The 27,942-nt window shown below is 55.4% G+C and overlaps 1 protein-coding gene and 1 long non-coding RNA gene across 4 annotated transcripts; one reads left to right on the top strand and one right to left on the bottom strand.

The window, feature by feature from the left end:
• The first annotated feature begins 32 nt into the window (after nucleotides 1–32).
• MOB3A (MOB kinase activator 3A) lies at nucleotides 33–26,302 on the top strand. Of its 3 annotated transcripts, none has more exons than XM_007994712.3 (5): nucleotides 33–454; nucleotides 11,978–12,133; nucleotides 17,764–18,301; nucleotides 19,770–19,972; nucleotides 23,495–26,302. In XM_007994712.3, exons 3-5 carry the CDS (start codon nucleotides 17,881–17,883, stop codon nucleotides 23,522–23,524), a joined length of 654 nt encoding a protein of 217 aa, XP_007992903.1. In that variant the 5' UTR covers nucleotides 33–454; nucleotides 11,978–12,133; nucleotides 17,764–17,880; the 3' UTR covers nucleotides 23,525–26,302. The 3 variants fall into 3 exon arrangements, with proteins under 3 accessions (XP_007992903.1, XP_007992904.1, XP_037850365.1); XM_007994713.3 differs by having other exon boundaries at nucleotides 33–367; XM_037994437.2 differs by lacking the exon at nucleotides 33–454 and adding an exon at nucleotides 478–694.
• Nucleotides 24,496–27,585, bottom strand: LOC140711934 (uncharacterized). The gene is made up of 2 exons (XR_012093276.1): nucleotides 25,447–27,585; nucleotides 24,496–25,127 (listed from the first exon to the last, which is right to left on the bottom strand). It is a non-coding gene; the product is annotated as an uncharacterized lncRNA (long non-coding RNA).
• Nucleotides 27,586–27,942: the final 357 nt, after the last annotated feature.

Genomic DNA, 27,942 nt, shown 5'->3' on the forward strand with positions numbered 1-27,942 from the left:
AGGCCAGCTCCCGCTGAGGCACCGCCCCGTGTCCCGGCGACGGTACAGGCTCCGCCCACAGGCCGCAGTCCCGGTTGCTAGGCAACGGAGACCTCCGCCCTGCCCGGCCCGGCTCGGCCTGGCCCTGTCAGGGCGTCCCAGGGCTGCTGCCTGGAACTTGGCTCCGTGCGCCTTCGCCGCCCGGGCCCCTTATAGCCCGCCGGGCCGAGGACGGGAGACCCCTACACGCCGCTTCGGCGCGGAGCCCCGGGCTCTTTAAGGAAAGTAGGTCCGGTCCGCGGGTGCGGTCGGACGTGCGTGTAGGCGTCCTCCGCGGCCGTGTCCTTCCGCGGCGGCTGCGAGGCGGGGCGGCGGCAGAGGCGGCCAGGTGGGTGCCGGGAGGGGCGAAGGCGGGCGGCAGAGGCGGCCAAGTAGGTGCCCAGGAGGCGCGAAGGCGGGCGGCAGAGGCGACCAGGTGGGTGCCCGGGAGGAGCGAACTTAGGCGGCGAAGAGACCGAGCCCTGAGGAAGGGCGAACCCTGGCGGCTGGGAAGCTGGATCCCTCAGGAGAGGCGAACTTAGGCGGCGGGGAGGCCGAGCCTTCAGGAAGGGCGAGGCCGGGCGCGGTGGCTCACGCCTGTAGTCCCAGCACTTTGGGAGGCCGAGGCGGGCGGATCACCTGAGATCAGGAGTTCGAGACCAGTCTGGCCAACACGGTGAAACCCGTCTCTACCAAAAATACAAATTAGCGGGGCGAGGTGGCGGGCGCCGGTAATCCCAGCTGCTTGGGAGGCTGAGAAAGGAGGATCACTTGAACCCGGCAGGCAGAGGTTGCAGTGAGCCGAGATCGCACCACTGCACTCCAGCCTGGGCAACAAGAGAGGGGGGAAAAAAAAGGAAGGGCGAACTCAGGCGGCGGGGAAGCCGGATCCTTCAGGAGGGGTGAACTTAGGCGGCGAGGAGGCCGAGCCTTCAGGAAGGGGGAACTCTGGCGACGGGAAAGCGGAATCCCTCAGGAAGGGCGAACCCAGGCAGGGAGGCCGATTCCCCAGGAGGGGCGAACGCGGGCAGCAGGGAGACCGATTCCCTGGGAGGGGGATACAGGGTGCGGGGTCGAGCTGCGGGGGCGAACTCCTGGCAGGACCCCGCACCTCCCGGTGTGTGTTAAAATTCTGCAGGGCTTCAGGACCCCTAAGCCCACGCGGCAGTCGGGCCCTTTCAAATAGGCCCTTCTTGCTCGGGGTCCCCAAAGTCGCTGGCAGGGTCCCCCCACCCCCGAAAGAGGCGCCCACCAAGGACAAGCTGCGCCTCCCGCCAGCGAAGAGGGGCTGGAAAGTGTAAGCGAGGGTGCATTTTATCAGCAGTCACTGAGAGGGGTGGGGAGATTGGAAAATCCAGTCACAGAGTTGAAAATCAGTGCTCCGAGCCGCAACTCATCCTGGGGTAAGATTTCCGGTCTTGGCCGGGCGCGGTGGCTCAAGCCTGTAATCCCAGCACTTTGGGAGGCCGAGACGGGCGGATCACAAGGTCAAGAGATCGAGACCATCCTGGCTAACCCGGTGAAACCCCGTCTCTACTAAAAAAATACAAAAAACTAGCCGGGCGAGGTGGCGGGCGCCTGTAGTTCCAGCTACTCGGGAGGCTGAGGCAGGAGAATGGCCTAACCCGGGAGGCGGAGCTTGCAGTGAGCTGAGATCCGGCCACTGCACTCCAGCCTGGGCGACAGAGCAAGACTCCGTCTCAAAAAAAAAAAAAAAGATTTCCAGTCTTTGTACACACTGCTTTTTTGTTTGTTTTTGAGACGAAGTCTGGAGTCTCACTCTGTCGCCCAGGCTGGAGAGCAGTGGCGCCATCTCTGCTCACTGCAAACTCTTCCCCCCGGGTGCAAGTGAGCCTCCTGCCTCAGCCTCCCTAGTAGCTGGGATTACAGACACCTGCCACCACACCCAGTTAATTTTTGTATTTTTAGTAGAGACGGTTTCGCCATGTTGGCCAGGCTGGTCTTGAACTCCTGACCTCAGGTGATCCGCCCACCTTGGCCTCCCAAAGTGCTGGGATTACAGGCGTGAGCCACCGCGCCCAGCCCACACTGCTTTTTTACACTTGCTTTTTTCTTCGTTTTCTCCTTAACAGTTTATACGGGTTTAATTGACATGCAGTAAACTTCCCATATTCAAAGCAGATGGTTGGATAAATGTTGAGATGTGTGTTTTGCATGTTTCACGTCCCATCTGTGCTTTCTGCTTTGGGAGTTGCCTCCTGCACAGGCAGGAGGGAGTGCCCTGGCCGGCCTCTAAGCCGTGGTCACGACCGCCTTCCTTCTTGTGCATCATGCAGTCACAGGGATTTCCCTTTCACGGAAGAGGCGTTGGGACACAGAGCTGGGGGGGCTGCTGAAGGCTGGAGCCGTCAGAGGCCACAGTGATGCCTTGAGGAGCGAGTCATTCATTTCCCTGCGTGTGTGCGATAATATGGGTTTTGACCCTTTTCTGTTCTCCTGGATTCACTTCCTTTCCAGGCCTGGTTTTGCTTTTGTGTAGGGAAAGCTGGACGTTTGTTTGGTTGTTGGGTTTGCTGGTTGTTTCAGAAGTGCAAGAGAGTGGCCAGGCGGGGCGGTTCATGCCTGCGATCCCAGCACTTTGGGAGGCCAAGGCAGGCGGATCACTTGAGGTCCGGAGTTCAAGACCAGCCTGGCCAACATGGCGAAACTGCGTCTCTACGAAAAATACAAACATTAGCTGGGCATGGCCAGGCACGGTGGCTCATGCCTGTGAACCTGCACTTTGGGATCCCAGCATTTTGAGAGGCCGAGGTGGGCGGATCACGAGGTCAGGAGATCAAGACCATCCTGGCTAACACGGTAAAACCCTGTCTCTACTAAAAATACAAAAAATTAGCTGGGCGTGGTGGTGGGTGCCTGTAGTCCCAGCTACTCAGGAGGCTGAGGCAAGAGAATGGCATGCACCAGGGAAGGCAGAGCTTGCAGTGAGCTGAGATTGTACCACTGCACTCCAGCCTGGGCGACAGAGCAAGACTGTCAAAAAAAAAAAAGGCTGGGCGCAGTGACTGAAGCCTGTAATCCCAGCACTTTGGGAGGCCAGGGCGGGCAGATCACAAGGTCAGGAGATAGAGACCATCCTGGCTAACACGGTGAAACTCTGTCTCTACTGAAAATACAAAACAATTAGCCAGGCATGGCGGCGGGTGCCTGTGGTCCCAGCTACTAGGGAGGCTGAGGCAGGAGAATGGCGTGAACCCAGGAGGTGGAGCTTGCAGTGAGCCGAGATGGCACCGCTGCACTCCAGCCTGGTCGACAGAGCAAGACTCCATCTCAAAAAAAAAAAAAAAAACGTACAGAAGGAAAGGAAGGAGGGCTGAATGAGCCCCCGGGCTGTCAGAGTTGCAGAGGTGCAGCCCTGAGAACTTCCAGAAGCTAGGTTCTTAACCGCAGTTGTCAGGGACCTGCTTATTAGAACTCACTGAGAAGATCTACCGATTACAGAGTGAGGACTAAGAAAGTGAACTCCCAGCGTGCCACGTCCTTGTCCTCCGGACCCCCGGATGTGTTTCCCTTTCCCCAGGAATGACTCAGGCACCCACCTCAAGCAACACCCGCTCCACTGCACCCTTCCCAGCTCCCTCTCTTTCAACAGGTTGACTTTTCTCTTTTAACTCTGGAGCCGAGCTGACCACCTGTGGCCGTGGAGGCCTTGCAGTGTGGCTGGTCCGAACTGGGATGTGCTGACCAGCTGCGGGTGGCTCATCCCTGCAATCCCAGCACTGTGGGAGGCAGAGGAGAGTGGATCACCTGAGGTCACATATTCAAGACCAGCCTGGCCAACATGGCAAAACCCCATCTCTACTAAAAATACAAAAATTATCCGGGCGTGCTGGCGCGTGCCTGGAGTCCCAGCTACTCAGGAGACTGAGGCCGGAGAATCGCTTGAACCTGGGAGGCGGAGCTTGCCGTGAGCCAAGATCATGCCACTGTACCCCAGCCTGGGCAACAGAGTGAGGCAACGTCTTGAAAAAAAAAAAAATTCCCTTCCGAGGAGGCATTCTCCCACCTTAGGGACCTGATAGTGGAGGTTTCAGAAAAATTCCCCACACAGCTGACTCAGAGCTTGGGGTTTTGAGGTGGCGAGTTTTAGACTTTCCCCAGCCGACGAGCTGTGTCTGTTTTCCTGGCATTTAGAAGGTCAAATGGCTTAAGCAGAAAAGGCAAATCCGACTTGAGAAACGGGATTCTGGGAGGAGGCCTTCACTTCTGCCTTTCGGAGTCCCAGAGAAGTCTCTGGAACACACAGTGGGTGGCTGTGGTCCAGCGTGTGCCTGGCTGCACACAAAAAAAGGCTGAACTTGGGCTTTCTTTCGGACTTTGACACGATACCTTCTGGGGACCGCGCCTGGCCTCTTCCTTTTTCCTTTTTGTTTTTGAAATGGAGTCTCTTGCCCAGGCTGGAGTGCAGTGGCACAACCTCGGCTCACTGCAACCTCCGCCTCCCGAGGTCAAGAGATTCTCGTGCCTCAGCCTCCCGAGTAGCTGGGATTACAGGCATGCGCCACCACACCCAACTATTTTTTTAGTGTTTTGTTAGAGACTGGATTTCACCACGTTGCTCAGCTCAGGCACTCTGCCTGCCTCGGCCTCCCAAAGTGGTAGGATTACAGAGGTGAGCCACAGCGCTCCGCCCCCTTTTCCTTTTGAGTATATCAAAATGACTGTTTTTTTGCTTATATACCCAGACTGGAAAAAGTGTGTCAGTGTACCACAAAAGATTTACAGAGGGTCGGGCGCTGTGTCTCATGCCTGTGATCCCAGCACTCTGGGAGGCCAAGGCAGAAGGATAGCTTGAACCTAGAAGTTTGAGACCAGCCTGGGCAACATAGTAAGACCACATCTCTACCAGAAATACAAAAATTAGCTACGCATGATGGCATGCACCTGTGGTCCCAGCTACTTGAAAGGCTGAGGTGGGAGGAGCATTTGAGCCCAGGAGGTTGAGGCTGCAGTGACCCATGATCGCAGCACTGCACTCCAGCCCGGGTGATAGAGTGAGACCTTGTCTCAAACAGACAGCAGAAAGAAAAAAAAAAAAAACCTTCCTTCCAGACACAGTAGTTCCTTATTTTTTTTCATGGTTGTACCAATTTATGATTCTTTCCTTTTTTTTTTCTGTCGCCAGGCAAGCTCCGCCTCCCAGGTTCACGCCATTCTCCTGCCTCAGCCTCCCGAGTAGCTGGGACTACAGGCACCCGCCACCACACCTGGCTAATTTTTTGTATTTTTAGTAGAGACAGGGTTTCACCGTGTTAGCCAGGCTGGTCTCAAACTCCTGACCTCCGGTGATCCACCCACCTCGGCCTGCCAAAGTGCTGGGATGACAGGCCTGTGCCACCGCGCCCAGCCTGGAGTCTTGGTTGTAGGGTTACTTACTACAGGAGTCAATTTCACATAGGTTTCTCTCCCTTTTCTTCCCCACAAGTCCTGGGCTTTTTCTCTTAGGACTTCTGGTTTTAATGCAGAACTTATATTTAGCTTATTAGTTTTAAAAGTGTGTTAAAATAATGCACATATTTTTATCATTGCTATGTTTAATGTCACATTTCATTGACCATAGGTCCCACAGGAAAGGAGGAAGTTGTTACTGACTTCCTGTGTGGGGCTGGGGCCAGGGTCTCCCCCTGGGTACTGAGTCATTCTCTGGGGTGGAGTGTCCTGGGCACTGCAGGGTGCTGAGCAGCGTCCCTGGCCTCCACCCACTCCATGCCAGGAGCTCCCCCAAAACCTGACAATCACAGATGTCCCCAGACATCACCCAGCCTTGAGGGGCAGAATCCTCACTGTTTTCAGGCCTGTGGGGGCAGGGGGCAGGGTGGTCTGGCCCTAACTCTGCCCCCCAACACCCTCTGGGCCATGAGGCAAATGGGAGAAAAAAGGAAATGGTCGGGGGTGTGAACCACTCAAAGCATGGACAATTCCCACAGGGGACAAAGGGATGGGCTGAGCTGGGACACCTGGGCAGGGAGTCGCACCCTAAGTGCCCTGGAGAATCAAGATAGCCTGAGTCACCAGGCCAGCTCTCCTGGGCTGCAGATGCTGGTTTCAGAAGCGCTCAGCAGCTGAGGATCTCTGAGGATGCGGACTTGGCTGGGCTAAGATGAGTCGGGTGTCAGGGGCCCCAGAATCCCCTCAGAATCCCCTCAGTGGAGTCCCTTGTAGATTACATCAGAGGGGAAGCTGCCAATCTAACTGAGGTCTTGCCCCAGGGCAGTTTTGCCCCCAGGGAACTTGGAAATGGTGAGGTGGGGGGCGTTTGTGTTTGTCACCACTAGAGGAGGGGGTGCCCCGGCATGGCGTGGATGGGGGCCGGGGACATTGCTCAGCACCGGCAGTGCCCAGGACACACTCACCCCAGAGATGGATCCAGCCCTGAATGCCAAGTGGGGGACTGCATTAGTTATTTGGAAAAAGAAAATCAAGTCTGCTCCCTCCTCACACCAGACACCAGAATAAACTCCCAATGTGGCAGACAGTATAAACCAGGGGACCCCAGCTCCTGGGATTCTCCTCTCCCCCTCATCAGGGTATGAATTTCAATGTGTGTAGCCTCCTGGGACCTCAGCAGAGCAGAGGATCATGGGCCGCAGAGTCTCTTGGGGGTCCGTGGAATCCCCTAACCCAAGGGGTGTCAGTGGAGGGTGATTCTGCCCCCAGGGGACACTGGGCCAAGCCTGGGACATTTGTGTTTTTCTCATGACTGGGGGAGCTCCTGGCATGGAGTGGGTGGAGGCCAGAGACGCTGCTCAGCACCCTGCAGTGCCCAGGATGGCCCCTCCCCAGAGAGTGACCCACGCTGACGTCCATAGTGCAGAGACGCTGCCCTAGTGGCAGACACACCAGATTCAGAATTGAAGGACCTGAGTTCAAGCCCAGACTCGTACCTTTCACCTCAAACCCTCAGGCGAGGCAGCTGGCCTCAGCTTCTGGACGTGCAGCATGGGTGAGCCCCTCCCGCCAGCCGGGGAATGATGAGTTTCACAAGAGCAGGTCCTCCAGGGCCCCAGCAGATGCCAGGCCTGTTACTAATGACAGCAAAGGTCCATGATCACTTAGCAGGAATGAGAGCATCCACTTTCTACCCGCCCTGCCAGCCTCACAGGGCTGCGGCATGAACCCCTGTAGGGTTAGTTTATGAGTGCATAGGGAAGTGCTCCCCGGAAAGCAGGAGAAACACGGGTAGGCAGATGCATGTTTGCACCTCTGACAACCCACAGTCACTGTGTACTAACTAGTGATGTGGTTGGCAATTTGTAAAAAGTACTCATTAAAGAGGGAGACAAGGGCCGGGCGCCGTGGCTGAAGCCTGCAATCCCAGCACTTTGGGAGGCCGAGACGGGTGGATCACGAGGTCAGGAGATGGAGACCATCCTGGCTAACACAATGAAACCCCATCTCTACTAAAAACTACAAAAAACTAGCCAGGCGAGGTGGCGGGCGCCTGTAGTCCCAGCTACTCGGGAGGCTGAGGCCGGAGAATGGCGTAAACCCGGGAGGCGGAGCTTGCAGTGAGCTGAGATCCGGCCACTGCACTCCAGCCTGGGCGGCAGAGTGAGACTCCGTCTCAAAAAAAACAAATTAAAAAAAAAATAAAGAGGGAGACAGCCAGGCTCAGTGGCTCACATCTATAATCCCAGCACTTTGGGAGGCCAAGATGGGAGGACCCCTTGAGGTCAGGAGTTTAAGACCAGCCTGCACAACATAGTAAGACCCCCGTCTCTACAAAAAATACAGAAATTGCTGGGCGCGGTGGCTCACGCCTGTAATCCCGCTGAGGTGGGCGGATCACGAAGTCAGGAGTTTGAGACCAGCCTGGCCAACACGGTGAAACCCCGTCTCTACTAAAAATACAAAAAAAAATTAGCTGGGTGTAGTGGTGGGCGCCTGTAGTCCCAGCTTACTCAGGAGGCTGAGACAGAAGAATCCCTGAACCCGGGAGGCAGAGGTTGCAGTGAGCCAAGATCACACCACTGCACTCCAGCCTGGGCAACAGAGCGAAACTCCATCTCAAAAAAGAAAAAAGAAAAAAAAATACAAAAATTAGCCAGGCGCACACCCAGTAGTCCCAGCTACTCAGGAGACTGAGGTGGGAGGATTGCTTGAGCCCCGGAGGTTGAGGCTAGAGTGGGCTATGATTGTGCCACTGCACTCCAGCCTGGGTGACAGAGCAAGACTTTGTCTCAAAAAATAAATAAATAAAGCAAACAAGAACAGTCAGGTCCCTGGCTCTGCCACTCACAGGACAAGCTTTTTCCCCCTCGGCACTGTGGACATTCAAGGCAGATTGTCCTCTGGGGTGGGGTGTCCTGGGCGCTGCAGGGCACTGGGCAGCATCCCTGGCCACCACCCACTCTGTGCCAGGAGCATCCCCCAGTTATGACAACCACAAATGCCCCCAGACATCACCCAGTATCCCCCGGGGTGCAGAATCGCCCCCCAGCTGAGACCCCTGCTGCAGCTGGGTATGGCTGAGAGCTCTTCACAGTGGCCACGAGGAGGGAGACTGGGGTGGGACCCTGGGTGTGGCTGAGAGCGCTTCACAGTGGCCACAAGGAGGGAGACTGGGGTGGGCCCCTGGGTGTGGCTGAGAGCCCTTCACAGTGGCCACGAGGAGGCGAGACGGGTGGGCCCCTGGATCCCACTGGGCGGGCTCAGAGCATGGCTCCTGCCTCCCCATTCAGACTGAAGCCATCCAGGAGGCCAAGAAGGCGGTGCCAAGTCGGTGGTGCCCAGTCAAGCCCAGACCCTGTGGCCCCGGCAGTAAAAGTTCCGTGAAAGGAGTGTGGCCCTGGGTTTGGACGGGAGCTTGGGGTGTTCCTCCATGTGGCTTCCTCTTTCTGACACTTGGGCTCTTGTTTCTTGAAACCTTGGGCTGGGTCCTCTGAAGCAGGCACCACAGGTGTCCGTGACGTCTCATCATTGTAACTGTCCCCTAGGCGACATGATCTTAGCTTTGTTTTGAGGCAGGGTCTCACTGTGTCCCCCAGGCTGCAGTGCAGTGGCACAATCATGGCTCACTGCAGCCTCAACCTCCTGGGCTCAGGCGATCCTCCCACCTCAGCCTCCCAAGTAGCTGGGACTATACAGGCACATCCACCATGCCTGGCTAATTTCTAAGTATTTTTTGCAGAGACGGGGTCTCATTATGTTGCCCAGGCTGGTCTTGAGCTCCTGGCCTCAAGCAGTCCTCCTGCCTTGGCCTCCCAAAGTGCTGCGATTGCAGGCGTGAGCCATTGCACCTGGACAGGATTTCTTTCAGGGGTGATGGAAGTGTTCTGGAATTAGATAAAGCTAGTGGTTGTGCAACTCCAAACATGCCAGGAGTCACGTAACTGTACTCCTGAACTGTAACTGAAAAGATTAAAATGTGTGGTATGTGAGTCAAATGTCAATCTAAAAACAGAAGAAAAGATGATCAGGAGAATTAGGACAGTATGCTAACCCCTTGATAACACCTGGCACAGAGTGGCCTGGACAGGCCTTGCTTCCTGCCTGCCTGCTTTCCCACAAGATAAGTCGGAGATGCAGTAGGTACAGTGGCTTACACCTGTAATCCCTGCATTTTGGGAGGCTGAGGTGGGAGGATCGCTTGACTCCAGAAGCTTGAGAACAGCCTGGGCAAAATAGCAAGACCCCATCTCTACAAAAATACAAAAATTATTCTGGTGTGGTGTTGTGTGCCTGTGGTCCCACCTGCTCGAGAGGCTGAGGTGGGAGGATCACTTGAGCCTGGGAGGTCAAGGCTGCAGTGAGCTACAGTTGTGCTACTGCACCCCAGCCTGGGCAACACAGCAAGACCCTGTCTCTAAAACACAAAAATGTAAACCAGACAGAAACACAAAACACTGACAGGATGCACGCCTGGGTGATGAGGGAAGACGCAGTCACCCTCCAGCAGGAGTGAGGATGGCCTTCCAGCACCAGGAGCAGTTGCAGCATTTAAAAGTAAACACTCAGGCCGGGCACACTGGCTTACGCCTATAATCCCAGCACTTTGAGAGGCTGAGGCTAGAGGATCACTGGAGGTCGGGAGTTCGAGACCACCATGCTCAACCCCATCTCTACTAAAAATACAAAAATTAGCTGGAAATCGTTTGAACCGTGGAAGTGGAGGTTGCAGTGAGCCAAGATCGTGCCACTGCACTCCAGCCTGGGCTACAGAGCAAGACTCCATCTCAAAAATAAAAGTGGCTGAGTGCGATGGTTCACGTGTGTAATCCCAGCACTTTGGGAGGCTGAGGCAGGTGGATCACCTAAGGTCAGGAGTTTGAGACCAGCCTGGCCAACATGGTGAAACCCAGTTTCTACTAAAAATACAAAAATTAGCCAGGTGTGGTGGCGCGCGCCTGTTATCCCAGCTACTCAGGAGGCTGACACAGGATAATTGCCTGAACCTGGGAGGTGGAGCTTGCGGTGAGCTGAGATTGCGCCGCTGCACTCCAGCCTGGGCAACAAGAGTGACACTTCGCCTCAAAAACATAAAAATAAAAATAAAAAAGTAAATAAAAATAAACACTCAGAGCCCAGGCGTGGTGGCTCACGCCTGTAATCTCAACACTTCAGAAGTCCAAGGCGGGTGGATCACTTGAGGTCAGGAGTTCAAGTCCAGCCTGGTGGCCGGGTGCAGTGGCTCACGCCTGTAATCCCAACACTTTGGGAGGCTGAGGCGGGTGGATCACAAGGTCAGGAGATCGAGACCATCCTGGCTAACTTGGTGAAACCCCGTCTCTACTAAAAGTACAAAAAATTAGCTGGGCATGGGGGCGGGCACCTGTAGTCCCAGCTACTAGGGAGGCTGAGGCAGGAGAATGGCGTGAACCCGGGAGGCAGAGCTTGCAGTGAGCTGAGATCGCGCCACTGCACTCCAGTCTGGGCGACAGAGCGAGACTCTGTCTCAAAAAAAATAACAGTAAAAATAAAAAATAGATAAGTACTCAAATTTTGGAAGGTGACTCTGGGACGCTGCCTTTTTTTTTTTTTTTTTTTTTTTTTTTTTTTTTTTGAGACGGAGTCTCTCTCTGTCGCCCAGGCTGGAGTACAGTGGCCGGATCTCAGCTCACTGCAAGCTCCGCCTCCTGGGTTTACACCATTCTCCTGCGTCAGCCTCCTGAGTAGCTGGGACTACAGGCGCCCACCACCTCGCCCGGCTAGTTTTTGTATATTTTAGTAGAGACGGGGTTTCACCATGTTAGCCAGGATGGTCTCGATCTCCTGACCTCGTGATCCGCCCGTCTCGGCCTCCCAAAGTGCTGGGATTACAGGCTTGAGCCACCGCGCCCGGCCTTTTTTTTTTTTTTTTTTTTTTTGAGACAGAGTCTCGCTCTGTCGCCCAGGCTGGAGTGCAGTGGCGCGATCCCAGCTCACTGCAAACTCTGCCTCCCGGGTTCACGCCATTCTCCTGCCTCAGCCTCCCGAGTAGCTGGGACTACAGGCGTCCGCCACCACGCCCGGCTAGTTTTTTGTATTTTTAGTAGAGAAGGGGTTTCACCACGTTAGCCAGGATAGTTTCGATCTCCTGACCTCGTGATCCGCCTGCCTTGGCCTCCCAAAGTGCTGGGATTACAGGCGTGAGCCGCCGCGCCCGGCCGACGCTGCCTTTTTTAACAGGACAGATTCTGGACTGGGAGCATCTTCCAGCCAAGTATCAGGGCTGCCAGGCCGGGAGCCAGTGTTGTGCACTGACCTAGAACATAGGGAACTGACGTCTCTGCTCAGGGCTTGTCTCTCAGGCGCCTCCTGTGCTCTGGGGCAGCGGTCCCCGAGGCAGTGACAGGATGTGGAAACCTCCGGAAGGAAGTGGGTGACTGGTCTGTGAGCTGCTGCACCTTGGCGGGGGAGGGGTCATACCAGTTGGTTGCTTAGAGAAACTGTTTTTTTTTTTTTTTTTTTTTAAGTGTTGCAGCAGGGGAATTTGTCATCTCACCTTTCATTTCTCTAGAAGTTTCCAAGAATCACTTGTGCCTCGTCCGTGGGAAGACCAGGGCAGCTGAGAAGGCCTTGGTGTGGAATTCTGAGAGCTGATTCCTGCCTTGTCTTCCCCACACTGTCCCTGGAGAAATCTGAGAAGAGCAGAGCGGAGGGAGACCCAGACACGGTAACCAGCCCCCAGCCTCAGGGGACAACGAGGGCGAGGGCGGGAGGCAGGGTCCTGAGGCCGTCCTGGCCTTTCTTGGGAAAAAACCCCTTTCTGTGGCCGATCACCCCTTCGCCAAGGAGCCTGTGTTTGTTCCTGATAGAAAACGGTTTGCTTAGGCCGGGCACAGTGGCTCGTGTCTGTAATCCCAGCACTTCGGGAGGCTGAGGCGGGAGGATTGCTTGAGGCCAGGAATTTGAGAGCAGCCTGGGCAACATGGCGAAACCCCTGACTCTATAAAAAAAAGAAAATTAGGCCGGGTATGGTGGCTGACGCCTGTAATCCCAGCACTTTGGGAGGCTGAGGCGGGCGGATCACGAAGTAAAGAGTTTGAGACCAACCTGGCCAGCATGGTGAAACCCCGTCTCTACTAAAAGTACAAAAATTAGCTGGGTGTGGTGCCGGGCGCCTGTAATCCCAGCTACTGGGGAGGCTGAGGCAGGAGAATCGCTTGAACCCGGGAGGCAGTGATTGCAGTGAGCCGAGATCGCGCCACCGCACTCCAGCCTGGGCAACAGAGCAAGACCCTGTCTCAAAAAAAATAAAAAGGAAAAAGAAAACCATTTGCTGTGACGGGAACTCTGCCCGTCCACAGGGCTCTTCAGAAGATGTCAACTTCCACTTAAAATCCCGCACCTTTTTTTTTTTTTTTTTTTTTTGACGGAGTCTCACTGTTACTCGGGCTAGAGTAGTGCAGTGGCATGATCTCAGCTCACTGCAGCCTCCGCCTCCCTGGGTTCAAGCGATTCTCCTGTCTCAGCCTCCTGAGTAGCCGTGATTATAGGCACACGCCACCATACCCAGCTAGCGTTTTGTATTTTCAGTGGAGATGGGGTTTCACCATGTTGGCCAGGCTGGTCTCAAACTCCTGACCTCAATTGATCCACCCACCTTGGCCTCCCTAAGTGCAGGGATTAGAGGCATGAGCCCCTTCGCCCCGTACCCGTCACCTTCTGAAAGGAGACAGACATGCCCAGAGGGAGTTTACAAACTCTTCAGGCTGCCCTGTCTTGTTTTCTGGAACTAACTGTCTTTGGCATGAGTCTGGTAGAGAAGTGTAAAGGGATATAGAAAAAGACAAGCCTCGGCCAGGCATGGTGGCTCACGCCTGTAATCCCAGCACTTTGGGAAGCCGAGGCAGTAGGAGGAGAGGCTTTGGGAAGCCGAGGCAGAACTCACTTGAGACCAGGAGTTCGAGACCAGCCTGGGCAGCGTAGTGAGACCCTATCTCTACAAACAGTTTTAAAAAGACAAGCGGGGGCCTGTGGGAACAGCCACTTTCTCCCTGAGGCGCAGCCCAGGTAGGGGTCTCCTCCTGTGGCTGCAGTCAGCCCAGGGCTGCCATGCCACTGCTGGAAGGCCCCGTCTGCCCAACCAGGTGGCATGGTTGGAAGCTGAGCCCCCAGAATGGCACGGGAGACCCTGAAATCCCCAAAGGGCAGCACCGGGCTGTGGCGGGTGGGTTTTGCTCTGTGCTGTGATTTCTGCTGGTGTTGGGAAGTCGGCTGTGAGTTGGCCCAGGAGTGAAGTGGAAATGGGGAGGAGGGAGGCGTGTGGGCCTGGCTGGGTGGACGGGGATGCGCTCGCCTGCGCGGTTTCCTCTCTGGTAAAGTGAGGCCTGCACTCGCCCCATCTAGACAGGCATGTGGGGACGGAGGTGATTGATCCCCGGTGCGGTGTGGAGGAGCATCTCGCTCAGCGCAGGTGGGCCGTGGCCTGGAGGTGGCCGCTATTTCCCTTCTCCCAAGGGGCTTCATTGATCTTGTGCTGTAGGCGGTGTGGCCTGAAGGCAGGTGTGGTTTGCAGAGCTCATCACCGGGGCAGGCGCAGGCCTCTTGGGTGCTGAGCCATCAACGGGGAAGGGCCTCAGGTCCCCACCAATGGCTCCCACCTGCTCAGCCCCAGCATGGATGCGTCCTGGGCTCCCCAGCCCCAGGGGGATACCATAAGCACAGAGGTGGCCTCTTTGAATCAGGCGCTTCCCAGGGAGGGTCTGAGACTCAGCTGTGGGATCGCGCCTTCCTTGGGAAGTGGGCGGGGGTGGCCAGGCACAGTGGCTCACGCCAGTGATCCTGGCACCTTGAGAAGCTAAGGTGGAAGGATCGCTTGAGTCCAGGAGTTCTCAAGACCAGCCTAGCAACATAGTGAGATCCTGTCTCTACAAAAAAAAAAAAAAAATTAACTGGTGGTGAAAAAATTATACAATATTATGGCAGTGAGTGCCCGTGGTCCCAGCTATTCAGGAGGCTGAGGCAGGAGGATCCCTTGAGCTAGGAGGTCCAGGCTGAAGTGTGAGCCGTGATCCCGCCACTGCACTCCAACCTGGGCAGCAGAGCGAGAACCTCTCTAAAAATAGAAGCATGCAGGGGGGTACCTGTGTGCTCACCCTGGGGTTGTGCCCCCCAGCAAAACCAGGACGGGTCAGCAGCCCCTGGACTCAGAGCATCCATGTGGCTCTGCTGGGCAGTGGAGGGGCCCCATGGTGGAGCAGCACTGGCCTGGGAAGCGTGTGTCACTAGATTCATGATCAGACGGCTGCCCGCGTCCCCGAGAGTTGCTGAATTCAGGGAGTTGTGGGGCAGAAACAGCGGTGGCTTCACACACAGAGTCCAGGGTTCCAGCCCCGGCCGATGCACCCACTAGCCGTGTGGCGTGAGACACGGCTGTAGAGTCAGTCATAATCTTCTGAGCCACGATCTCACCAGAGCGATCTAATCTTAACCCCAAGGGACACTGGGTGATGTCTGGGGACATCTGTGGTTGTCGCAACTGAGGGTGCTCCCGGCAGGGCATGGGTGGAGGCCAGGGATGCTGCTCAGCACCCTGCAGTGCCCAGGACGGTCCCACCTCAGAGAACGATCCGACCCCGATGTCCACAGAGCCAGCGGGTAGAGGCCTGGTTGTCTGGGCCCTGGTTTTCTCATCTGTGAAGTGGAGGTGGGGTTTTTGTTCCAGGAAAATGAAAAGTGTAAGTTCCTAGTTGGGTGTTAACCCTGGTGGCAGGAAGTCACGATGGTGGCTAAGGGCCCCAGGTTGGCACTGGGGAAGTTCAGGCCTTTCTGGTCACCGCAGAGTGTGTGGGACCTGAGTCCTCCTGCCACCTGTGCCCAGGCTGCCCTGAGCAGTGCCCCCAGCCGGTCCTCACCAGGTGCTCCCTTGTGACAAGCCATTGACCCTGTACCTTCTTATGGCGCAGACTCTGTTGTCACTGTGTTCACAGTGGACACCGTGTTTCGTTCTGTTTTGCTTTGTTTTGAGGCAGAGTCTTGTTCTGTCGCCCAGGCTGGAGTGCAGTTGCATGATCTCAGCTCACTGCAGCCTCTGCCTCCCGGGTTCAAGCGATTCTCCTGCCTCATCCTCCCAAGTAGCTGGGATTACAGGTGCGCACCACCATGCCTGGGTAATATTTGTATTTTTAGTAGAGACAGGGTTTCACCATGTTGCCCAGGCTGATCTTGAATTCCCAACCTCAGGTGATCCGCCAGCTTCAGCCTCCCAAAGTGCTGGGACTACAGGCGTGAGCCACCGCACCCAGCCTCTAACTTGCTTTTCTTCCAAACAATGCAGCATCTCTTCCCCCGACGCCTAGGCCCTGTGAGCATTTGGGTCCAGATCATTCTCTGGTGGGGGCCGTTCTGTTGTCTGTTGGGGAGTACCCTAACCGTAAGCCCTGGGGCCTCTGGAAGGATCCAGCTCTGCTCACGCCTTGTTTTTATTTTTTATTTTTTTATTTTTCCTGCCAGTCCAGGAGGTGCACCCAGCAGAGCAGGGTGGGGTCTGCATCCACTCTGGGCCTGCCACGGTGCCGGCATCCTGGTAGTGACAACGGTGTTGGTAGTGACAGGCCCTGCGTGCTGAGTGTGAACCTGGCACATGCGCGGTGTGTGATCCAGGTCGTCCCTCCGCCCTATGCGGGATGGACTCTGTCTCTCTCCCCTGAGGATTCTCAGGGGAGTCGGCGGATGCCGGGGGCCCTACGCCAGAGCAACCCCCAGGTGTCTTACAAGTCACCGCTCAGGTGTGTGTGAGACTTGGGCTGGCGCCTGGAAGTTTCCTCATTTATCCAGTGCCTTGAGGTGGACAGCTGCCCCTGGAATCACCCAGCATCTCGCCATGTGATCCAACATGGAAGGGGGTCTTTGCAGATGAAATCAAGCAAAGAGGGATCACACCAATTGCAGGGGTCTCTGTTTTTTTTTTTTTTTTTTTTTTTTGAGATGGAGTCTCACTCTGTCGCCCAGGCTGGAGTGCAGTGGCCGGATCTCAGCTCACTGCAGGCTCCGCCTCCCGGGTTCACGCTGTTCTCCTGCCTCAGCCTCCCGAGTAGCTGGGACTACAGGCACCCGCCACCTCGCCCGGTTAACTTTTTGTATTTTTTAGTAGAGACGGGGTTTCGCCGGGTTAGCCAGGATGGTCTCGATCTCCTGACCTCGTGATTCGCCCGTCTCAGCCTCCCAAAGTGCTGGGATTACAGGCTTGAGCTACCGCGCCCGGCCTCGCAGGGGTCTCTGACCCAGTGACCAGTGACTTGGGCACAGCGGACAACACTGCCATGACAGAGATTCATTCTGTCAGCTCTGGCGCTGCACGTCCGTGACGAAGGTGTGGGCGGGGCTGGGTCCCTCTGAGGCCGAGGGGCATCTGCCAGGCTTCTCTCTGCTCCTGGCGGTGGCCTGCATCGTGGGCCCTTCGCTTGTGGAAGCATCACCCCCATACCCGCCTCCATCCTCACACAGCCATCTCCCGCGTACCCGCCTCCGTCCTCACAGAGCCACCTCGCCCGTACCCGCCTCGCTCATAAGGACGTTTGTCTCTGACTGTAGGGCCATCCAGGTCATCCAAGATGACATCCCTCAAGACCTTTTTCCACCTAGGCTGCCACGCACAGGCTGCGGGCACTGGGGCGTGGCTTCCTTTGTGGAGGCCACAGTGCGGCCTGCGTAGTCCCCTACAACCGGCAGCTTAGCCTGCCCCCACACTCAAGCCCCAGAGTGCCAGGTGGCAGCAAGTCCAGGCCCCAGCCAGGCATCAGCACCGGGGAAGGTGCGGCCGCTGCAGGCTCTTGGGGCCCGGCTCTCTGCACCTTCTGCTGTGAGCCAGTCAGGCCTCGCCACGTGCAGTTCTGTTCTGTCCACTGAGGAGGTGGCCCCCTTTGGGTGAAACTCCTTAAAGTCAGAAGTCCAGGGGATGTTTTGAACCCTGCCACTAGTCGCTGGGTGCAGTGACTCAGGCCTGTAAGCCCAGCACTTTGGGAGGCAGAGGTGGGAGGATCACGTGAGCCCAGGAGTTGGAGACCGTCCTGGGCAACATAGAGAAGCCCCGTTTCTACTAAAAGAAAATTACCCAGGTGTGGTAGTGTGTGTCTGTAGTCTCAGCTAGTCAGGAGGCTAAGGTAGGAGGATCGCTTGGGCCTGGGAGGCAGAGGTTGCAGTAGGCCATGATGGCACCACTGCACTCCAGCCGGGCAACAGAGCGAGACCCTGTCTCAGAAAATAAAACAAACAAACAAATCCTGCCGCTTGTGCCGTCAGCACGAGTTTCCGGGAAATTCTGTCACCTCCAGCAGGTCATGATTCCCCTGTGTATTTCAGGTCCGCGGGAGAGCTGTGGGGCTTGGTGAGTGTTTCGTGGCCTCTCGGGTTGGTCCCCCAGCCAGCTGGCCCAGGACCCCTCTGCAGAAGCATTCCAGGAGAACAGGCGTCACCAAGATGTCCAACCCCTTCCTGAAGCAAGTCTTCAACAAGGACAAGACATTCCGCCCCAAGCGCAAGTTCGAGCCGGGCACCCAGCGCTTCGAGCTGCACAAGAAGGCGCAGGCATCGCTGAACGCTGGGCTGGACCTGCGGCTAGCCGTGCAGCTGCCCCCGGGCGAGGACCTGAACGACTGGGTGGCCGTTCACGTGGTGGACTTCTTTAACCGCGTCAACCTCATCTACGGCACCATCAGCGACGGCTGCACGGAGCAGTCCTGCCCCGTCATGTCGGGGGGCCCCAAGTACGAGTACCGCTGGCAGGACGAGCATAAGTTCCGGAAGCCCACGGCGCTCTCCGCCCCCAGGTACATGGACCTGCTGATGGACTGGATCGAGGCACAAATCAACAACGAGGACCTCTTCCCCACCAACGTGGGTGAGTCAGTGGTGGGCAGGGGCTCGGGGATACACAGCCTTCTGGAAAAGTCAGGGAGGCCAAGCACAGTGGCTCACACCCGTGATGCCAGTGCTTTGGGAGGCCGAGCCCAGGGATCGCTTGAGCTCAGGAGTTTGAGCTCAGCCTGGGCAACATAGCAAAATCCCATCTCTACGAAAAATTTTAAAAATTAGCCAGGCAGGCTGGGTGTGGTGGCTCAACCCTGTAATCCCAGCACTTTGGGAGGCCGAGACGGGCGGATCACGAGGTCAGGAGATCGAGACCATCCTGGCTAACACGGTGAAACCCCGTCTCTACTAAAAAATACAAAAAACTAGCCGGACGAGGTGGCGGGTGCCTGTAGTCCCAGCTGCTCGGGAGGCTGAGGCAGGAGAATGGCGTAAACCCGGGAGGCGGAGCTTGCAGTGAGCTGAGATCCGGCCACTGCACTCCAGCCTGGGTGACAGAGCAAGACTCCGTCTCAAAAAAAAAAAAAAAAAAAAAAAAAAAAATTAGCCAGGTGTGGTGGTGCACGCCTGTGGTTGCAGCTACTTGGGCGGCTAAGGTGGGAGGATTGCTTGAGGCTAGGAGGTTGAGGCTGCAGTAAACTATGATGGCGCCACTGTACTCCAGCCTGGGTGACAGAGCAAGACCCTGTCTCAAAAAAAAAAAAAAAAAAAAAAGAGAGAGATTCCATTTCTGAATCTTCTCCTAAGTCGGGCTGCGCTTAGTAGCCCCGCTTCATCCCGAATCGCTCCTGGTGACTCCTGTCTCCCTCACCCCAAAGCAGAGAAGGGCGGGATCAGCATCAGGCCTGGAGTCCTTCACAGAGGAGACAAGTATACCTGCCAGCGCTGGGCCCAGTGTTCTCAGTGCTTTCAGAGTCACTGCCATGGAGCCCCTGGGCCCACCAGGATCATCACCCTTTGGTGGGACCTCCTGCCCAGCTCGATGTGTAATGCTCTGTGTGGCTCTCAGGGGCACCCCATAAACGTGGGTTTGTGGGTGATCATTGGGGCATGTCCCTCCAGAGTACAGCGGACCTTTCTTTCTTTTTTCTTTCTTTTTTTTTTTTTTTTGAGACAGTGTCTCACTCTGTCACCCAGACTAGAGTGCAGTGGCACCATCTCAGTTCACTTCAACCTCTACCTCCCAGGTTCAAGCGATTCTCCTGCCTCAGCCTCCTGAGTAGCTGGGATTACAGGTGTGAGCCACCACACCCGGCTAATTTTTTTTATTTTTCAGTAAAGATGGAGTTTCTCCATGTTGGCGGGCTGGTCTCGAACTCCTGACCTCAAGTGATCTGCCTGCCTTGGCCTCCCAAAGTGCTGGGATTACAGGCGTGAGCCACCAGCCCCCGGCCTGCTGGCAATTTCTGTCTGGAAGCCCCTTGTCACATCCAGGAGCAAAGGGTTCTGGACATGGACTTGCCTGAGTTCGTGGACCCGTCCCACCCCTCTCCCTGCAGGCACGCCTTTCCCCAAGAACTTCTTGCAGACGGTGCGGAAGATCCTGTCGCGGCTGTTCCGCGTGTTCGTGCACGTCTACATCCACCACTTTGACCGCATCGCGCAGATGGGCTCCGAGGCCCACGTGAACACCTGCTACAAGCACTTCTACTACTTCGTCAAGGAGTTCGGCCTCATCGACACCAAGGAGCTGGAGCCACTGGTGCGCGGGCTTGGGGCTGAGGGCTTGGGGTTACGGTGGGGCTGGCGGCCCGTGGCAGAGGCACCCTTCCGGGGCCAGGACGCTGACTGCCCGCGGTCGGCCCAGCAGCTGGCGGCCCCGGCTTTCCCTGGGTCACAGCCCTGGGCCCTAGAGTTGGGTCCCGGGTACCCTGCTGATGGGACAGGTGGTGAGGTAGCCGGGAGGGATCCTGCGTTCTCCCGCGGAGCAAATCCGGGCGGCAGTAGCCGGGAGGGATCCTGCGTTTTCCCATGGAACAAATCTGGGCAGTAGCCGGGAGGGAGCCTGCGTTTTCCCATGGAGCAAATCCGGGCGGTAGGTGCAGTATCCCCCGCGCCGGCCCCGCCTCCTGCTGCACAGTCCAGAGCTCCTTCATAGTCCAGAGCTCAGGTGTCCCAGAGCGCAGCTCAGTGTCCCTTATGAAAGGGATAGGGGCCGGCGCAGACTCCACCCTAACGTTGTTTGTTTGGGTTTGTTTTGAGACCTAGTCTCACTGTCGCCCAGGCTGGAGTGCAGTGGTACGATTTTGGCTCACTGCAGCCTCTGCCTCCCGGGTTCAAGTGATTCTCCTGCCTCAGCCTCCCAAGTAGCTGGGATTACGGGCGCCGGCCACCACGCCCAGCTAATTTTTTGTGTTTTTAGGAGAGACGGGGTTTCACCGTGTTAGCCAGGATTGTCTTGATGGATCTCCTGACTTCGTGATCTGACCCGCCTCGGCCTCTCAAAGTGCTAGGATTACAGGCGGGAGCCACCGTGCCTGGCCTTTTTTTTTTTTTTTTTTTTTTTTTGGAGCTGGAGTCTCCCTCTGTCACCCAGCCTGGAGTGCAGTGGTGTGATCTTGGCTCACTGCAACCCCCACCTCCTGGGTTCCAGCAAGTCTCCCCCTCAGCTTCCCGAGTAGCTGGGATTATAGGCACGTGCCACCACGCCATGCTAATTTTTGTGTTTTTAGTAGAAACCAGGTTTCACCATGTTGGCCAAGCTGGTCTCGAACTCCTGAACTCAGGTGGTCTGCCTGCCTCGGCCTCCCAAAGTGCTGGAATGACAGACGGGAGCCAGCGCACCTGGCCTAGACTCCACCCGACTTCTACAGCCAGCCTGGTACCTCTGCGCCCGCCCTTGCCTGTCTGCTTTCCACCTTACCAGGTTTTATCTAGAGACGAACCCAGGGACCAGATTCCTCAGTGTGGGGTCCACGTCCCTGAAGCCAGTGTGGCTTCTTGAAATTGAGGCCCACATTTGTGACTCGGTGATGGGGACCAGCAGTGGAGTGGGTGCCCGTGATTCAGGGCCTGGCCCTGGAACCTGCCCAGGGGCTGCTCTGTTCCCCAGGTTGTCAAGCACTGTATGGATGTGGTGGCCCTGATGTGAGAGCGGGACCCCACCAGCCTCCCGGTGGCTGGGACCACAGCCACCACGCCCGGCTGAGTTTTTATTGTGTTTTGAGATGGGGTCTCGCTATGATGCCCAGGTTGTTCTCAAACCCATGGATGCAAGCAGTCCTCCGGCCTTGGCTTCCCAAGGGGTTAAGATGACAGTTGGGAGCCATCACTCTCTTACAACTTTAAAAAATGGTTAAAAATGGACGGACGAGGTGGCTCCCACCTGTAATCCCAACCCTTTGGGAGGCCAAAGAGGGAGGATCACTCGAGCTCAGAAGTTTGAGAACAGCCTGGGCAACATAGTGAGACATCTTCTCTACAAAAAATAAATTAGCCAGGCACAGTAGTGCACGCCTGTGGCCCCAGCTACTCAGGGGGCTGAGACAGGAGAATCGCTTGAGCCTGGGAGGTCGAGGCTTCAGTAAGCCAAGATGGTGCCACTGTACTCCAGCCTAGGTGACAGCCAGTAACCTGTCTCAAAAAAAAAGAAAACATTTAGGCCAGGCGCAGTGGCTCACGCCTGTAATCCCAGCACTTTGGAATGCCAAGACAGGCAGATCATGAGGTCCAGAGTTCGAGACCAGCCTGGCCAATGTGGTGAAACCCTGTCTCTACTAAAAATACAAAAAATTAGCTGGGGTGGTGGCGGGCACCTGTAATCCCAGCTACTCAGGAGGCTGAGGCAGGAAAATCGCTTGAACCCAGGAGGTGGAGGTTGCAGTGAGCCGAGATCATGCCATTGCACTCCAGCCTGGGCGACAGAGCAAGACTCTGTCTCGGGAAAAAAAAAAAAATTAGCCAGGCTTGGTGGTGGGCACTTGTGATCCCAGCTACTCAGGAGGCTGAGGCAGGAGAATCGTTTGAACCCGGGAGGTGAAGGTTGCAATGAGCCAAGATTGCGCACAGCACTCCAGCCTGAATGACAGCATGAAACTCCGTCTTGAAAAAAAAAAAAGATTAAAAACATCTTCACATAACTGCCTCATTTTTGTGTATCCCCTTTCAGGCTTTGCTACCGGTAAACATGTTGCTAAATTTAAAATTAATAGTTGCATACTCGGTGGATCTAAAGGTGGTAGTGGGGTCTTCTCTTTTTCTTTGTTTTTCTTTTCTTTTTTCTTTTTCTTTTTTTCTGTATTCTAGAACTTTCCTTCCAGTGTCCCAGTCTGTATAAGACAGGCGTCAGCAAACTGCAGCCCCCGGCTGGCTTTCTGTTTTTGTAAATAAAGTTTGTAGGGTTTTGTTTTGTTTTGTTTTTGAGACAGGGTCTCGCTCTGTCGCCCAGGCTGGAGTGCAGTGGTACGATCTCAGCCACTGCAACCTCTACCTCACAGGTTTCAAGTGATTCTCCTCCCTCAGCCTCCTGAGTAGCTGGGGCTACAGGTGACCACCACGTTTGGCTAATTTTTTGTATTTTTAGTAGGGATGGGGTTTCACCATGTTAGCCAGGATGGTCTCTATCTCCTGACTTCGTGATCTGCCCACCTCGGCCTCCCAAAGTTGTTTTTTTCTCTTTTGAGACAGAGTCTCGCACTGTCACCCAGGCTGGAGTGCAGTGGCGCTATCTTGGCTCATGGCAACCTCCACCTCCCAGGTTCAAGCGATTCTCCTCCCTCAGCCTCCCGGGTAGCTGAGATTACGGGCGCCCGCCACCATGCGCGGCTAATTTCTGTATTTTTAGTAGAGATGGGGTTTCACCGTGTCATCCAGGCTGGTCTCAAACTCCTGACCTCAGGTGATCTGCCTGCCTCTGCCTCCCAAACTGCTGGCATTACAGCCATGAGCCACCATGCCTGGCTGTAAATAAAGTTTTATTGGCAGCGAGGTACACTCATGAGGTTACCAGTTGTCTGAGGTGGCTTTTGAGGTACAAGACAGAGTTGAGCCATCATGACAGGGACCGTCTGGCCCACAGATCTGAAAATGTTGACTCTGGCCTCATGGGGTAGCCTGCTGCCCCTGGTCCCAGGCGTGCGATTGCCTGTGTGGTTTTTGTTGTTTGGGGGTTCAGGGAAGCCCCCAGCTGCCGTCCCTCCACCTGTGCGTCTCTGTGTGTCTGCTGTTCACATCACCCCTTTTGGGAGTGGCTGGTGGGAGCTGATGTCCTGCTTGCTCTTAACAGAAAGAAATGACCGCCCGTATGTGCCACTAAGAGCCCTGCGGGCCCCCCGGTGCCTGAACTGCCGCTGGGGCCTCAGAGACTTGGAGGAGGATGTTCTGGAACCATCATCACGATTCTCTCCAGCCTGAGCAACTCAGGGAGCCCAGGGGCTGGGCCGCTGAGCAGGTGTTGGTCCTCAGGAGCTCCAGCCCTGGACGGCAGATGCCTCCCTCACCGTCTCGAGCCTCAGTCTCCCGTCTGGGACCGAACATGAACTCTGTAATTCTGTGTGTTACTAGCAACCGGAAAAGCCCACTGTGTTTTTCAAACCACTTCCACTTTCCAGGAGGCTGGACGGCTTCCAGGGTCACTCCCCGCCCTGGGTGGCTCCCCGGCTCCTGGAACTTCTGCCCCAGCCCTCGTCCCCACCTGATCCTGCCTCCACCTCACTGGGGAGCCCCTGGGGCTGCTGTGGCCACAGCCCTGCCTGGGCCTGTCTCTCAGGGGCACCCAGCTTGCTCAGCCTTCTACATGTCTCCTGTTGGGGAGGCAAGAGGCTGAGGGGCTTCCGAGCCCCTGAGGGTGGACATCTCCTGCCGCAGGCCTTTACTCTGCGCTCCCCACTGGCAGCTGCTGGTGTCCCTTCACACAGAGGCACGACCTGGACCCGGGCATCCTCTTTCCTCCCTCCCCAATCTCTTCCATTTTCCTACAGAATTTTTTTTTTTTTTTACAAACTAGAGACAGGGGTCTCGCAGAACTCCTGGCCTCAAGTGATCCTCCCACCTCGGCCTCCCAAAGTGCTTGGATCACAGGTGTGAGCCACCGCACCCAGCCCTCTCTCTTACCCCGTGCGCTCTGCTTCCTCAGTTCTTCCGAAACATTCAGCTGAAACATTCAGGGCTTCCTGGACTCCTGGGAGCCCACGTCCTGCACCCCGGCTGCTGACTCATTTCCTAAGGGCCCCTTTGTATATCATAAAGGGTTTGATTTTTATAGTCACATTTACAACCATCTTGAGATTTTTTTTTTTACTTTTTTTTTTTTTTTTTTAATGGCATCTCCCTCTGTTGTCCAGACTGGAGTCCAATGGCACGCTCTCGGCTCACTGCAACCTCCACCTCGTGGGTTCAAGTGATTCTTCTGCCTCAGCCTCCCGAGTAGCTGGGATTACAGGCGCCCGCCACCAGGCCCAGCTAATTATTGTATTTTCGTTTATTTGTTTGTTTCTGTTTTTGAGACGCAGTCTCGCCCTGTCGCCCAGGCTGGAGTGCAATGGCACGATCTCCGCTCACTGCAAGCTCTGCCTCCCAAGTTCACGCCATTCTCCTGCCTCAGCCTCCCAAGTAGCTAGGACTACAGGTGTGAGCCACCACGCCCGGCTAATTTTTTGTATTTTTAGTAGAGACGGGGTTTCACCGTGTTAGCCAGGATAGTCTTGATATCCTGACCTCGTGATCTTCCCGTCTTGGCCTCCCAAAGTGCTGGGATGACAGGTATGAGCCACCACGCCCAGCCTAATTACTGTATTTTTAGTAGAGATGAGGTTTCACCATGTTGGCCAGGCTGGTCTGAAAACTCCTGACTTCAGGTGATCCGCCCACCTTGTCCTCCAAAAGTGCTGGGATTACAGGCATGAGCCACTGCACCCAGCCTAAAGAATTTTTTTTTTTTTTTTTTTTTTTTTTTTTGAGACGGAGTCTTGCTCTGTCGCCTGGGCTGGAGTGCAGTGGCCGGATCTCAGCTCACTGCAAGCTCCGCCTCCCGGGTTCACGCCATTCTCCTGCCTCAGCCTCCCGAGTAGCGGGGACTACAGGCGCCCGCCACCTCGCCCGGCTAGTTTTTTTTGTGTTTTTAGTAGAGACGGGGTTTCACTGTGTTAGCCAGGATGGTCTCGATCTCCTGACCTCGTGATCCGCCCGTCTCGGCCTCCCAAAGTGCTGGGATTACAGGCTTGAGCCACCGCGCCCGGCCTAAAGAATTTTTAAATCAATAACATAGTGAGCCCTCTGCCTCCTCGGAACGATGTCCTCTTTCCTTCTGACCAACCCAGGCAGGACTCTTCTGTGCCTGACGCCTCTCCCCCGGTCTGGAGTCTTCCAGTTCTTCTAGAATTGGCCTTTCGCAGATGCTGCAGACTTCCAGTTGAACCCCTTTTTCTGTGTGGTCCCTGGGGCTGCAGGACCAAAATCCATGAGCTCTGTGTCCCCTAGACCCTTGGAAGGTGAGAGCAGGGCACTGAGCAAAGGCAGCCACCTCCTCTCCCTGACTGAACCCCCGCCACCCTACTCCTCACCAGAATTGTCAGTGGCCTTTCACCACGGTGGCCCTTCCCGCCTAAGCCCTGCACTGTCCCAGACCACACAGAAGTCTGGTCACCTCGGGGTGCCTGGGATGGTTACCGAAGAGAAGGACGCTGTCCCCGTCTCTCCTGGCTCCTGCCAGAAAATCGAACAAGTGCAATTAACACTGTCACCGCCGAAGCCTGAAGCTCCCAGGACTCGTCCTTGATCCAGAAACCACTGGGTCTGGCTCTTGGAGCCCCTAGGAGAGGGACCTCCCAGCTGAGCCCTCGAAGGACTCCATGAAACCAGGATCTGCTTGATGGAATGTATCCCCTTGTACCTGCAAGATGAAGCCCAGACACCCACACCTCTGTCTCCCCCAGGGCTCAGGATGTCCCAGCAGCCCAGCCATGCAGCTTCCCAGGTGGGTTTGGGAGGTGGGAGCAGGGACCATCCCTGTCCCCTTCACCCTCACTCCATCCACCCCAGAGACTACCCTCCCCCAGCCAGATATGGAATAAAACTACAGACGCAGATGTCGGAATAAATGGTGTCGTTTTGGTGCCCATGGTGGCAGGTGCTCACTTCCCTTTTCCTGCCATTATTAACAGGGTGCTCTATCCCAGGGGTGAGCTTCAGGTCTTGGGGCTGAGAAATTTTTTTTTTTTTTTTTTTTTTTTTTGACGAAGTCTCGCGCTGTCACCCGGGCTGGAGTGCAGTGGTGTGGCGTGATCTCGGCTCACTGCAAGTGCCACCTCCCTGGTTCATGCCATTCTCCTGCCTCAGCCTCCCAAGTAGCTGGGACTACAGGCACCTGCCACTGCGCCCGGCTAATTTTATTTTATTTTTAAATTTTTTAATTTTTTTTTTTTTTTGAGACAGGGTCTTACTGTGTGGCCCAGGCTGGAGTGCAGTGGTGCGATCATAGCTCACTGCAGCTTCAACCTCCAAGGCTCAAACAATCCTCCTGCCTCAGCCTCCCAAGTAGCTGGGACCACAGCTACGTTACCATGCCCAGCTAATGTTCTTTATTCTTCTTTTTTATTTATTTTTTTTGTAGTCTGGGCGCAGTGGTTCACGCCTGTCATCCAGCAGTTTGGGAGGTCACGGCAGGCAGATCACTTGAGGTCAGGAGTTTGAGACCAGACTGTCCAACATGGTGAAACCCCATTTCTACTAAAAATACAAAAATGTGGCCAGGAGCAGTGGCTCATGCCTGTAGTCCCAGCACTTTGGGAGGCCGAGGCGGGCAGATCACGAGGTCAGGAGTTTGAGACCAGCCTGACCAACATGGTGAAACCCCGTTTCTACTAAAAATACAAAAATTAGCCAGGCGTGGCGGCACACCTGTAATCCCAGCTACTTGGGAGAGTGAGGCAGCAGAATCACTTGAACCCGGGAGGTGGAGGTTGCAGTGAATGGGGATGACACCACTGCACTCCAGCCTGGGTGACACAGCGAGACTCCGTCTCAAAGAAAGCAAAATTAATTTTTTTTCTAGAGACAGGGTCTCGCTCTCTTGCCCAGGCTGGTCTCAGACTCTACTCCCCAAGTGATCCTCCCGCCTCAGCCTTCCTGAGGTGCTGGGATCACAGGCAGGAGCCACCACGCCTGTACTAAAAATGCAAAAAAAATTAGCCAGGCACAGTGGCAGGTGCCTGTAATCCCAGCTACTGGGAGACTGAGGCAGGAGAATTGCTTAAACCCGGGTGGTGGAGGTTTCAGTGAGCCGAGATCGCACCACTGCACTCCAGCCTGGATGACAGAGCAAGACCCTGTCTTAAAAAAAAAAAAGAAAAGAAAAGAAAATGAAGCAGTAAAGTTTTTACCACGTGCCGAGGAACAGATTCAGAGGGAAAAGACCGAAGGGGTGACCTCCAGGCCAGGCCTTGGACAAATTAACATACACTAAAACTTCTTATTTACTTATTTATTTCATTTTTAAAATTTCTTTTTATTTTATTTTATTATTACTGTTTTTTTGAGACAGTCTTGCTGTTGCCCAGATTGGAGTGCAGTGGCCTGATCTCAGCTTACTGCAACCTCCACCTCGCAGGTTCAAGCAATTCTCCTGCCTCAGCCTTCTGAGGAATTGGGACTACAGGCGCCCGCCACCACGCCTGGCTAATTTTTTTTTTTTGGCTAATTTTTTTTTTTTTTTTTGAGACGGGGTCTTGCTCTGTC

The sequence above is a fragment of the Chlorocebus sabaeus genome, chromosome 6 (assembly GCF_047675955.1).
Source record: "Chlorocebus sabaeus isolate Y175 chromosome 6, mChlSab1.0.hap1, whole genome shotgun sequence".
NCBI classification, from domain to species: Eukaryota; Metazoa; Chordata; class Mammalia; order Primates; family Cercopithecidae; genus Chlorocebus; species Chlorocebus sabaeus.